At 38.1% G+C, this 14,053-nt stretch overlaps 1 protein-coding gene across 1 annotated transcript in view; it reads right to left on the bottom strand.

Annotated features, from left to right (window-relative positions):
* Positions 1 to 14,053, bottom strand: part of PKP2 (plakophilin 2) — an 80,215-nt gene that overhangs the window by 27,564 nt on the left and 38,598 nt on the right. Inside the window, exons 5-6 of the mRNA XM_019961357.2 lie at positions 12,429 to 12,636; positions 3,329 to 3,506 (exon numbers count right to left, since the gene is read on the bottom strand). Of these exons, the coding sequence (XP_019816916.2) occupies positions 3,329 to 3,506; positions 12,429 to 12,636 (386 nt within the window). The remainder of the gene's footprint in view (positions 1 to 3,328; positions 3,507 to 12,428; positions 12,637 to 14,053) is intronic.

Below are 14,053 nucleotides of genomic sequence, written 5' to 3'. Positions count from 1 at the left end.
ATGACAATCAGAGAAGAAAAAGAAATATAAGGAATCCAGATTGGAAAAGAAGTAAAATGGTCACTTTCGCAGATGACGTGATACTACACATAGAAATCCTAAAGATGCCATCAGAAAACTACTATAGCTAATCAATGGATTTAGTAAAGTCATAGGATACAAAATTATTACACAGAAATCCCTTGCATTTCTATAAACTAACAATGAAAAATCAGAAGGAGAAACTAAGGAAACAATCCTGTTCATCAATGCAACAAAAAGAATAGAATACCTAGGAATAAAACCTAGCTAAGGAGACAAAAGATGTGTATGGAGAAAACTATAAGATACTGATAAACAGATGGAGAGATATATCATGTTCTTGGATTTGAAGAATCAATATTATGAAAATGACTATACTACCCAAAGCAATCTACAGACTTAATGCAATCCCTATAAAATTACCAATGGCATTTTTCACAGAACTAGAAAACTTTTTTTTAACAATCTGTATGGAAACACAAGAGACCCCGAATAGCCAAAGTAATCTTGAGAAAGAAAAATGGAGCTAGAGGAATCACACTCCCTGACTTCAGACTATACTATAAAGCTACAGTGATCAAGATAGCATGATACTGGCAAAAAAGCAGAAATACAGATCAACGGAATACGATAAAGCCCAGAGATAAACCCACACACCTATGGTCACCTTATCTTTAACAAAGGAGGCAAGAATATACAATGGAGAAAAGACAGCATCTTCAATAAATGGTGCTGGGAAAACTGGACAGCTACATGTAAAAGAATGAAGTTATAACACTTCCTAATACCATACCAAAAATAAACTCAAAATGGATTAAAAACCTAAATGAAAGACCAGACACCATAAAACTCTTAGAGGAAAACAGGCAGAATACTCTTTGACATAAATTGAGCAAGATCCTTTCTCCACCGCCTTAGCAGAGCAAAGGCAGTCATAAACAAGATGAAAAGATGACCCTTAGATTAGGAGAAAGTATCTGCAAACAAAGCAACTGACAAAGCATTAATCTTCAAAATACAAAAGCTTCTCAAGCAGCTCAAAATCAAAAAAACAAGCAAATCAAAAAGTGGGTAGAAGACTTAAACAGACATTTCTCCAAAGAAGACATACAGATGGCCAGCAAACACACGGAAAGATGCTCAACAAGGCTCATTATTTGAGAAATGCAAATCAAAACTACAATGAAGTTGGTCAGAATGGCTATCATCAAAAATTCTGCAAACTGGAGAGGGTGTGGAGAAAAGGGAACCCTCATGTACTGTTGATGGGAATGTAAATTGATACAGCCATTATAGGGAACAGTATGGAGGTTCCTTAAAAAACAAAAAATACCATATGACCTTGCAATCCCACTACTAGGCATATACCCTCAGAAAACCATAATTGAAAAAAATACACGTACCCCAATGTTCACTGCAGGACTATTTACAATAGCCAGGACATGGAAGCAATCTAAATGCCCACTGACAGATGAGTGGATAAAAAGATGTGGTACATATATACAGTGGAATATTACTCAGCCACAAAAAGGAATGAAACTGGATCATTTGCAGGGATGTGGATGAACCTAGAGTCTGTCATACAAAGTGAAGTAAGTCAGAAAGAGAAAAACAAATACCACATATTAATGTATACATATGGAATCTAGAAAAATGGTACTGATGAACATATTTACAGGGCAGGAATAGAGACATAGATGTAGAGAATGGATTTGTGGACACAGTAGGGGAAGGAGAGGGTGGTACGAATTGAGAGAGTAGCATTGACACATATACACTGCCATATTTACACTATCTGTGAAACAGACAGCTAGTGGGAAGCTGCTATATATAGCACAGGGAGCTCAGCTCAGTGCTGTGATGACCTAGAGGGGTGTGAAGGTGATTCACACTGTGATACTGCAGAAACTAACAGAACATTGTAAAACAATTATATTCTAATTAAAATAAATAAGCAAAAAGATTTAAAAAAGGAAGTTTGAATTGTGTACCTGCCATGTACACAATGAAGTGAAACAGTCCTAACCTAATCTGCCACACTAAGAACTCTGCTGCATGTGGTAAGGCAATGAGAGCTATAGAAAAATTTGCTGTAACATATTTCATTGCATTCTAGTTTATTTGCTCATCTGCATCCCTGCTAGATTAAAGGTTTCTTAAGAATTTTCTCATTCATCTTTGAAAAACTCTCAGTGGCTAACATAATTCTTCATGAAAACCTGGTATTTGATATGTATTACTCTGTAATTATGGGCTTTCTAGGTGGAGCTAGTGGTTAAGAATCTGCCTGCTACTGCAGGAGACACACGAGATGTGGGTTCGATTCCTGGGATGGGAGGATCCCCTGGAGGAGGAAATGGCAACCCACTCCACAGCTCTTGCCTGGGAAATCCCATGGACAGAGGAGCCTGGAAGGCTACGGTCCACGGGGCCACAAAGAATTGGAAACGACTGAGCACGTGTGCATGCACACACAGTGTGATTAATTATGGAGATAAGATAAATATCTTACCATAATAAATTCCCTCCGTTATCATCCAAACAGATTCCCTCAAAATGTGAACTGTGAAACTAGAGAAAAGACCAAAAGGCAAAATATATCCCAGCTTCTTCTGGGCTGCCTAATTTTGATTACATATCTGTTTGGTTTCTTTTAATCTTTAGACATAAAGGACAATGATTATTTTCAAATATATGTAAGAAAGCCTGAGACACACACTTCTAGAGGAGTTAAGACTAACATTTCCTCTTCCTTCATGCATTTCTATTTCCTCCTGGTTTAGTTGGCACCTGACAGTCCAGGGCAGAAAACATTTCAAGCACCTTTTTCATCCCAATATTTAGAAATGCTGATCAAACTAACTTCTTTTGTAGCTATTCTTGTGGCAAGATAATCTATCCCTTTAGGTTTTGTTGCCTATTTAAAAACACCAGGTTCAAAACTATTTTTTTTTAACCATGTCATTAAATTATATTTTTGTCAACTGAAAAATAGCATGCAGCCTGACTTAAATCCTCTGAGATAGGGAATTCCAGTCTGCACGGACTTGTAGGTGTTCAGATTGGATTTCCAGTTTACCTATCGGAAATTATATGCTCTCTTTCCTGAGCTACTGTGGGTAGCTTTGGGAATCAAACATATCAGGAAAAACAGTACTCTTTTCTATATTGTGCTTCTAGTACTTAAGAGTGATCTTTATAATTTTTAACTGTATTTCCAGGTAATTGGGTAGAGTTTAAGACAGATCTGGATGCAGTATTTAGAGTCAACAGAGAAAATGTTGAGGGAGATGTAGACTGGCGTTACCTTAGGCATCCTGTGACATTGTAGAATATATCAAAATCAAGCAAACCATTTGCTTTCGGGTAGTCTCCTTCTGGCCATCCCGAAAAGGGGATGATGATATTCTCAGTGAGGATAAGCAAGGCTTCTGTTATCATGAGATTCTTAAGTTTGTCATTAGAGGATAAATTCCACAGCAAACCTAGAAAAGTAAAGCGTACCATCAAAACAGTGCAGGGCTAGGTCAAAATGACTGCTGAAAAGGTCAATTAAGACCATCACCCTTAGATCCATGGCTGGTTACAAAAAAAAACAAGGTGGGGGAGATGGTCCTTTTCACAAGGGAAAGAACTGGTTTAGACATCATTAGATGCCAATGGAAGCTATCCCATAAGAAAAATTAAAATATATATAAAACAAAGAGAACTTACAATGTGAAACTATACATATTTAAATTAATCAAGAACATAAATGAATGCCAAAAATTGTTAGTACTATTCTCTTAAAAGATCCTACCACAAAGCTGACCTCATTAGGATAATAAATTTTGGGCTCATCAACAGGAAAGCTTGAAACGATCCTACTATAATTAAGAGTTCAACATTTTAAGACTCATATTTTTCTCCCTTAGATACATATCTAAGAATATCTCTGCCTGCCTCCTGCTTCCCTACTACCCACAACTCCCACCTGACATTCGCTTTCCGATAACAGCAGGAAAAGCCTGTAGAAAGCCTTTGCCTATGCCTGTCAAGAGTAGGCCGATCAATATCACCAATGAATATTTATTAACTCCTACCCAATGGTAAACTTTATGTCCTCCCAGAACTTATGCTAGCTCTGCTGCTGCTGCTAAGTCGCTTCAGTTGTGTCCGACTCTGTGTGACCCCATAGATGGCAGCCCACCAGGTTCCTTTGTCCCTGGGATTCACTAGGCAAGAATACTGGAGTGGGTTGCCATTTCCTTTTCCAATGCATGCATGCATGCTAAGTCCCTTCGGTTGTGTCCGACTTGTGTGACCCCGTGACAGCAGCCCACAGGCTCTCTTGTCCACGGGATTCTCTAGGCAAGAATACTGGAGTGGGTTGCCATTTCCTTCTCTGATGCTAGTGCTACCTCATCTTATATTAGAGTTTAGCAGAGAAGGAGAGATAAGAGTATTTACTCTACTTGCCAACTTGCAGGGGCTAAGCATTGGTCTAAGACTGGTACCACATTTACTCACTTAACTTTCCTGTCCTCTTGAATCCCCTCAACCTCCAATTAAAAAGAAAGGCCGTATCAGCCAACTCAGGAAGAAATTAAGGTAACAGAATACTGTACTTCCAGGGACATCCACAGGGACTGAAGCTGGGTATTGAGAGAGAATACAAAGTTGCATGCATTTACATTTAGGATTTGTTTTTCTCACAAATTTGGTGCTCAAATACCTTGATTCAGTGGAAGGACTATATACCTACTGCTTGCTATTCCAGTGACTCCCAGCAGGTGTCAAGTTCCTGTGCCATCTTTCATTCTTCAGTAAATTACTATAACTCACTATCATCCAAGAAAGCAGAAAGAGAGAAGGGACAGAAAGAGAATTTTCTTCCTATTCATGCCCCACCGCCCAGTCAGTAATTTTGACTTCTTAAATGTATTGCTTTGTCTGCATGAAGAACAGAGGAAGCACAGATATACAGGGCAGCCACTTTATGAATAAAGCAAACATGGTGGTCTCAGCTAAATTATGTAGTGATATTACCTCCCCTGATATCAATTACAGAAATACTAGCTTGTGATTAAAGCTTAGTAGTTAATCAACCATACTTGTATCTGGCCATTCAATTAGAGCATTCTAGGCCTGATGTAGTCTTTTGGGGCTTAAACAGTTTACTTTGCTGCTGCTAAGTCGCTTCAGTCGTGTCTGACTCTGTGCAACCCCATAGACATCAGCCCATCAGGCTCTCCCGTCCCTGGGATTCTCCAGGAAAGAACACTGGAGTGGGTTGCAATTTCCTTCTCCAATGCATGAAAGTGAAAAGTGAAAGTGAAGTCGCTCAGTTGTGTCCGACCCTCAGCGACCCCATGGACTGCAGCCTACCACCAGGCTCCTCCGTCCATGGGATTTGCCAGGCAAGAGTACTGGAGTGGGGTGCCATTGCCTTCTCCAAACAGTTTACTTTAGCTGTGTACAAGTAACTAATTTTTTATTTAAATCACCAAATATCCACCACAGCTTACACCTAGCTTCCATTAGACAAAGCAATACGGGGTCTAGTGTTTCATGAGGACTAGAATTCTGGCTGATGAGGTCTTTTCCTGATCAAACTGGCATTTGGGGTTAGCAGTGTCACTCAACCACAGGCTTTGCAACACAATGACTTCATTGGTCACACCTCATATTAAGAGGCCCTGGAAAGGGAGAGACAGAATAAAATTCCAGAAAACTAAGGTGGCTGAAAACAACTGAAGGGCAGGTCTGAGGTTGAGTTTTGGTTACTAAGCTGCAAAAGAAAGCTGAAGAGAAAAGAGAGAAAAGGAAAATAAAAGCTTCCTGCTCTAAATAAGCAAACAAATTAACAGTCTCTGCCTGCCAGAAGCTTAAAAATGTGAAGCATAATGGCATTTCCTCTTTTTAAAAAGGACCACACAGAGCACTCAAAGGAAAAGTACACTTTACAATAAAAACCAGAGAGGATTAATTTGAACAAAGGGAATGGAATTTTCTTCCAACAGTCAATGTCCTTTGTAGTTTGGCATGCTATATTATTACTAGAGAAGTATATCGTTTGGGGAATTTCAGTATAATTTTTGAATTTTTAATGTAAGATATTATACAGAAATGTCATGCTTGCCAAATTTCTGTATGATACAAAGCTAGGAAAGAGCTTAAATGTTCACTAGAGATTCAGGATTGTACATCCTTACACACACCATAACACACACATACATACAAAATCAGTAAATGACCAATTACCAATTGGGAAAAGGTATATGACAATACAGGACAAAGGTTAAATACCATTAATATACAAAGTTCTTATAAATTTTAAAAAATTAAATTATTAATAGGAAAATTAACCCAAAGCTCAGTTGTGTCTGATTCTTTGCGACCCCATGGACTATACAGTCCATGGAATTCTTCAGGCCAGAATACTGGAGTGGGTAGCCGGTCTGTTCTCCAGGGGATCTTCCTAACCCAGGTATCAAACCCAGGTTTCCTGCATTGCAGGCAGATTCTTTACCAGCTGAGCCACAAGGGAAGCCCAACCCAAAGCGAAAAGCATCTAATCCACATAAGAACGCAGGCTCTCTAGTAACTAAAAAAAAATGCATTATTTAACAACTACATATCATTTTCTGTGGTTACAGGAGGCAAAACCAGAGCAATGAGTGGAAATTCTGAGAAAGGAGATTTTGGCTCAGTGAAAGCATAAACTTCTAAAAGAACTTTGAAGAAGACAGAAAGATCTGCTTGTAAGATCCAGCATTATCACTGGAGCCAACAAAAATGAGCTCATCTTTTATGAAAATATCAACAAGGTGCTTTATCTCAAAACTAGAGTATTAGAAGAGACTAGCAGCAGCAGCAGCAGTGGCAAATTAGAATCACGTACTCTTGGGCCACACTTGCAGTTTTTTTAGGCATACTCCTAATAAAAATTACTAAGCCTGACTCTCAGGATGGATTCCAGGAATTTACATTTTAAAAATGATTCACATTTTTGGCATTGGGAAATTAATGGTTTAGATAACCCTGAATAGATGTCTCTTTCAATGATTACATTCTGTATTCCCTGATACTGCATTATATTTGGGGTTTAGATTTTCATTTGCTTTAACTTTGGGTCAGTTTATTCACAGTGCCTTCATTTCTATTATTACAGTTCTTTATTGTAGGTGTACTGTCTGTAATTTTCTGTCACTAAGCTCTCTTTCTAGCCAAAAATAAAGGAACAGGATTCTGGTAAGGGGTATAATTTGAATAATTAGCAATTTTAAGTGAGAGAATGATAACTGCATTATTGAGAAACTTGTTGCCAACTGATATTTACAAAATACAGTTACTGAATAAAGGGATCTAATAGATATTAAGCCCCAGTTTTATTAATATTGCCCTTAGGACTAGAAATATAGCTAACCAAATCTGTATAATGTTAATAGCAAAACTTGTAAATTTTATGATTAAATCTTCAAGGAGCAGCAGGAGAAGTGATTCTTTTCAAATTTATATTTCAAAATGATCACAGAACAGGAGGAATGTGTTTCTGTAATTTCCCTTACATGGATCATTCCTTCTTTAACCTAACTTTTGTAAAACTTATTAGGAATATCATATTATAACAAACGTCATTTATTTAAAAATAAATCTCAAGAGAAAGAAATTCAAGAAGGCAAAATGGTTGTCTGAGGAGGATTTACAAAAAGCTGAGAAAAGAAGAGAAGTGAAAGGCAAGAGAGGAAGGGAAAGATATACCCCACTGAATGCAGAGCTCCAAAGAATAGCAAGGAGAGATAAGAAAGCCTTCTTAAGTGGACAATGCAAAGAAATAGAGGAAAACAATAGAATGGGAAAAACTAGAGATCTCTTCAAGAAAATCAGAGACACCAAGGGAACATTTCATACAAAGACAGGCAAAATAAAGAACAGAAATATTGAGGACTTAACTGAAGCAGAAGATATTAAGAAGAGGTGGCAAGAATACACAGAACGGTACAAAAAAGGTGTTAATGACCTGGATAACCAAGATGGTGCGGTCATCTCACCTAGAGCCAAACATCCTGGAGTGTGAAGTCAAGTAGGCCTTAGGAAGCATAACTACCAAAAAAGCTACTGGAGGTGATGGAGTATCAGCTGAGCTATTTCTAATCCTAAAAGATGATGCTGTTAAAGTGCTGCCCTCAATATGCCAGCACATTTGGAAAACTCAGCAGTGGCCTCAGGACTAGAAAAGGACAGTTTTCATTCCAAACCCAAAGAAGGGCAATGCCAAAGAATGTTCAAACTACTGTACAACTGCACTTATTTCATATGCTAGTAAGGTAATGCTCAAAATCCTTTAGCCAGACTTTTAACAGGATGTGAACTGAGAATTTCCAGATGTTCAAGCTAGATTTAGAAAAGACAGAGGAACCAGAGATCAAATTGCCAACATCTACTGGATCACCGGAGAAGGCAACGGCACCCCACTCCAGTACTCTTGCCTGGAAAATCACATGGACGGAGGAGCCTGGTAGGCTGCAGTCCATGGGGTCGCTAAGAGTCGGGCACGACTGAGCAATTTCATTTTCACTTTTCACTTTAATGCATTGGAAAAGGAAATGGCAACCCACTCCAGTACTCTTGCCTGGAGAATCCCAGGGACAGAGGAGCCTAGTGGGCTGCCATCTGTGGGGTCACACAGAGTCGGACACGACTGAAGTGACTTAGCAGCAGCAGCAGCAGCACTGGATCACAGAAAAAGCAAGAATTCCAGAAAAACATCTACTTCTGCTTTACTGACTATGCCAAAGCCTCTGACTGTGTGGATCACAACAAACTGTGGAAAATTCTTCAAGAGATGGGAATACCAGACCACCTTACATGTCTCCTGAGAAACCTGTATATAGGTCAAGAAGCAACAGTTAGAACTGAACATGGAATAACGGACTAGTTCCAAATTGGGAAAGGAGTATATCAAGATTGTATATGGTCACCCTGCTTATTTAAATTCTATGCAGAGTACATCATGCAAAATGCCAGGCTGGATGAATAACAAGCTGGAATCAAGACTGCTGGGAAAAATATCAATAACCTCAGATATGCAGATGGCACCACCCTAATGGTTGAAAGTGAAGAGGAACTAAAGGGCCTCTTGATGAAGATGAAAGAGAGTGAAAAAGCTGGTTTAAAACTCAACATTTAAATAACTAAGATCACGGTCCCATCAGTTCATGGCAAATAGATGGGGGAAATAAAGGAAACAGTGACAGACTTATTTTCATGGGCTCCAAAATCACTGTGGATTGTGACTGCAGCCATGAAATTAAAAGACACTCCCTCCTTGGAAGAAAAGCTGTGACAAACCTAGACAGCATATTGAAAAGCAGAGACATCACTTTGCTGACAAAGGTCCATATAGTCAAAGCTATGGTTCTTGCAGTAGTCATGTAGGGATGTGAGAGTTGGACCATAAAGAAGTTTGCATGCTGAAGAATTGATGCTTTCTACCTGTAGGACTGGAGAAGACTCTTGACAGTCCCTTGGACAGCAATGAGATCAAACTGGTCAATCCTAAAGGAAATCAACCCTGAATATTCACTGGAAGGACTGATGTTGAAACTGAAGCTTCAATACCTGATGCGAAGAGCTGACTCATTGGAAAAGATTCTGATGCTGAGAAAGATTGAAGGCAAGAGGAGAAGGGGGCAACAGAGGATGACATGGTTGGATGGCATCACCAATTCAATGGAGATGATTTTGAGCAAACTCCAGGAGATAGTCAATCGCTGCCAAAGGGAGCAACTTTGGACACTTTGATACAGCAAAACACTCAGATAATACTGGACTCACATTTAGGCTTTGTTGTTTTGCTAGCTGTGCAACGTTGGGCAACTTATGTAACCCCCTGAGTTTTACTGGTCATATGTAAATAGTCAATAATACCATGCCTTATGGAGCTGTCAGGAAAAACAGAGGTAAAAAATAGAAAGTTCAAGGTTATGACTAGGCATAGATGTTAAGGAATCTGCCTATAATGCTGGAGACTCGGGTTTGATCCCTGGTTTGGGAATGATTCCCTCGACAAATGGAATGGCTACCCACTCTAGTATTCTTGCCTGGAGAATTCTATGGACAGAGGAATCTGCTAAGCTACAGTCCATGGGATCGCAAAAAGTCAGACATGACTGAGCGCATAATAGAGGCTCAATAAAAAAAAAGATGTTTACAAAACAGACAAGAAAAGATTCATATATATGGCTACTCACTTTATGTTTCTAAACAAAGATATAAATGTGTCTAAATTAACAATTTATTTTTGAGGCCCACAAAGCACTTATTTAGCACTTCTATTAATAGAGCTAAAGGAAGTTATTTAGTAGTGTGACTCACTCAGCCGTGTCCGACTCTTTGGGACCCCATGGAGAGTATCTTACCAGGCTTCTCTGTCCATGGAATTCTCCAGGCAAGAACACTGGCGTGGGTTGCCATTCCCTTCTCCAGGGGATTTTCCTGACTCAGGGTCCAAAACCAGGTCTCCTGCATTGCAGGCAGATTTTTTACCAACTGAGCCACCAGGGAAGCCGGTTATTTAGAAGGATTTGTATCAAACATTCAAGTATCAACTTAGTTAAATGAATATGTTAACAAGCACTTGCTGGTAGGGATGTTTGGCTTATACTAGAAACTCTGGGAATTGTACAAATTCCATTTATCAGCTCTGTAGATTATCTAAAGAAGCCTGAATGATTTCTATGGCATCAATACCACAGAATATTCTCTGTTCTTAGTTTCCTTCTTCCTACACAAAAGAAGAGGACGTTCACAAACAACAGATTATTTCCTTTACAAACACTTCCTCCTAAGTTTTCTGGCTATCATGCACCCTAACCTTGAACATTTTATTACTGAAGATTCCTCTAGATGAACAGCAGCTTCTTTGCTCTACTAGTGATTTTCACTATGCTGGGAATAACTTTCATTCTCTTTCAAAACACTAGTCCAAAGTCTATACCTCTTTTAAGGTCCACAATGAAACATATCTCCTTTATGAAGTCCTGACTGTGTATGTATCTGATTCTCTTTTGTGTTCACTACTGTAGTTTAATGAAGAAAATGTTAGGTTCTAAACGTGAGGTTTGTTTTTTGTTTTTCTTTTAAGGCCAACCACTGTATAATTGTTCATGCTTTAGTAGATGGAAAATAAAATTCACAACCTCTCTAGTCTGTGATGTGCCTTGCTTGACACTTGAAGGCTGCTCTCTAAATGTTGGCTGAATGAATGAATGAATAAGTGAGATTACTCTTAATTTCTGTGGTACTTTAATATAAGTTACGGATATGAAAGGAAATCTCTCATAAGACATGACAGCATGCTGGCAGAAGGGTAATATGCTGTAACTCTTCATACAGTTTTATACAATTACAAAACTTCATGTAGTTTTATAAAATTAAACTATATCAAGATAGAAAAATGTGATATTTTGAGATACAAATGGGTAGAGAAGATATAATGACAACATTTTTATAGGAAAAAAGACAACTGTTGTATAATAAAAGATAGCCGAAGTGCAACAGATATTCAGTTCAATCTAAACAATACTTATGGAGCACCTCTTTTAGATAAGTATGAACACTGTCAACTATATCACTAAGAAAAACTTTCATATATTAAAAAGGGTTAACTTCTTTGGACTTAACTTCTTCATCTGTAAAACTGAGATTTAGTACCCAGTACCTCAAAATAGCTCAAAACTAAGGTTTTTGTGAGAATAAATTAAAAATTTCTACTACCTAGGACACTGAAGATACTTAAAAGTTTCCCCAAGATAATACTACTGATGATTATACTCAGTAATGGTTTCTTACATTCTTTGTAATGAGTTCAGGGAGCTTCAGCAGAGAGCTGATGAATCATTTTCAATGAGTTATTTTCTATCATATGCACTATTACTTTAAACAAAATTAAGCCACGTTTTTCCATGCTTCAAGAATTATTAAAAGCATTACTTTATTTCTGATTAGTTTTCCAACCCACACACAGAAAAGAGATATTTATTTTTCCAAATCAGTATTTAAATAGAAATATGAAATGGAGAACTGAAAAACATATCTAGTCATGTTTTCTTTTTAGGAGGTCAAGGGACAGGGAAGTTACGAAGCTGGTATTGACAGGGGTCCAGGTGATAAAAGGTGCATAGAATTTTTAATTAAAAATATTAACCAAAAGCTCCAGAAAAATTTCCCCTTTAGAAAAAAAGGAATTCAGATTTGACTTGAATCTGGGGTCTAAGCCAGCAGTAATAATGTTCCTTAAAAGCCATCTCACAGATAACAATGAGCCCATCTGTCATTTGCTTCAGGAAACTTCAGAAAAACAAATAACATTAACACATCTGGTTGGGGTGCACTATGCTACCCCTGTTAATAGTAAGCATTACCTGTTATTTGCTTCTTAGTCTCCAAGTCTCTGGTTTGCTTTAACACCTGGAGCAGCCGAGGCACTCCACTGAGTTCAGCTACCTCCAATTTATTGTCATTATCTTCAAACACCAAGTTTCTCAAGGCCCCACACACGGCTCGCTGGATATCTTCATTCTGAACTTTTAGGAGCTGTAGAAGCTTGGGGATGCCATGAAGCTGATAAACCTGGGAAGTAGATGCATATTTCAGATACTTTTTAATTTTTATTTGATAGTAAAGATATTCAATGTAATATGAATGAACAGATGAAGTTCATTGAATTTGCTGATAACTACCACCAATTAATGTGTGGTGCAACCTGACACTCCAGTGTACAACACACCCCAGCTCTAAGGCAGTAACTCTCATCAAGGGCTCAGGATAAATCTGTGAAGACTGAAACCCATAAGAAAACTGAAGGGCAAAGTTAAGTAATAAAGGGTGAATAAATGATAGTTAAGTGGATGTTGTTGCTGTTTAGGCAGTCATGTCTAACTCTTTTGGGACCCCGTGGGACTATAGCCCACCAGGGTCCTCTGTCCAAGGGATTTTCTAGGCAAGAATTCTAGAGTGGGTTGCCATTTCCTTCTCCAGGGGATCTTCCTGACCCTGGGACTGAACCTGAGCCTCCTGTATTGTATGCAGATTCTTTACCACTGAGCCACCTGGGAAGCCCAATTAAGGGGACAGAAAAGCCTTAATCACAATAAAGATGAAGAGAACTAGGAATCCAAGAAGTAGAGAAGGTTTTATGGAAGAATACCATATTACACGAATTTGTTTTCCAGGACAGAGCTATACAGTCAATATATACAATGGAAATCACCTCCATCAGTAGTAGAAATAAAAATTCATTTTTCATTTACCATGGCCATTGTAGTAGCAATGCAAACCAACCCTAAATGCAATTTTTTTTTTTTGAGATATAAATGACATAACATTTATGTTAGTTTCAGGTGTAGAACATAATGATTCAATATCTGTATATAATAAGTCTATTACCACCACACATAATTGGACTTCCCTGATGGCTCAATTGTTAAAGAATCCGCCTGCAATGCGGAAGATCTGGGTTCAATACCTGGGTTGGGAAGATCTCCTGGAGAAGGGAACTCCAGTATTCTGGCCCGGAGAATTCCATGGACAGAGAAGCCTGGCAGGCTACACAGTCGATGGGGTTGCAAAGAGACAAACAGGACTAAGCAACTTTCACTTTCACCACACAGAGTTACAAATGTTTTTCTTTTGATAAGAACTCTTAAGATCTATTTTCTTAGCAACTTTCTATTGTTATCATGCTGTACATTACATTCCCATGACATTTATTTTATAATTAGAAGAATGCAAGCTATTTTTATAATCAATTGTTTTGGCTATTTAAAAACATTTAAATAAGTTATGCAAGCATTTTAAGTAAATAACATAACTTTGTAATTTTTAATATGCTATTTAAAAAATATTTCTTCTATACAAATATGCAAGAAAGGGCATGCTATTGGAGAAGGAACCTGAGGGTAAGAACTAGGAAAAAGAAAAAATGATGGCTTTGATTCTGAAACCTAAGGCTGTTTAAGAAGAGGCCAAATAATGACATTCTGAACAG

Source organism: Bos indicus, chromosome 5 (assembly GCF_029378745.1).
Source record: "Bos indicus isolate NIAB-ARS_2022 breed Sahiwal x Tharparkar chromosome 5, NIAB-ARS_B.indTharparkar_mat_pri_1.0, whole genome shotgun sequence".
NCBI classification, from domain to species: Eukaryota; Metazoa; Chordata; class Mammalia; order Artiodactyla; family Bovidae; genus Bos; species Bos indicus.
This window is presented reverse-complemented; position numbering and strand designations above follow the sequence as displayed.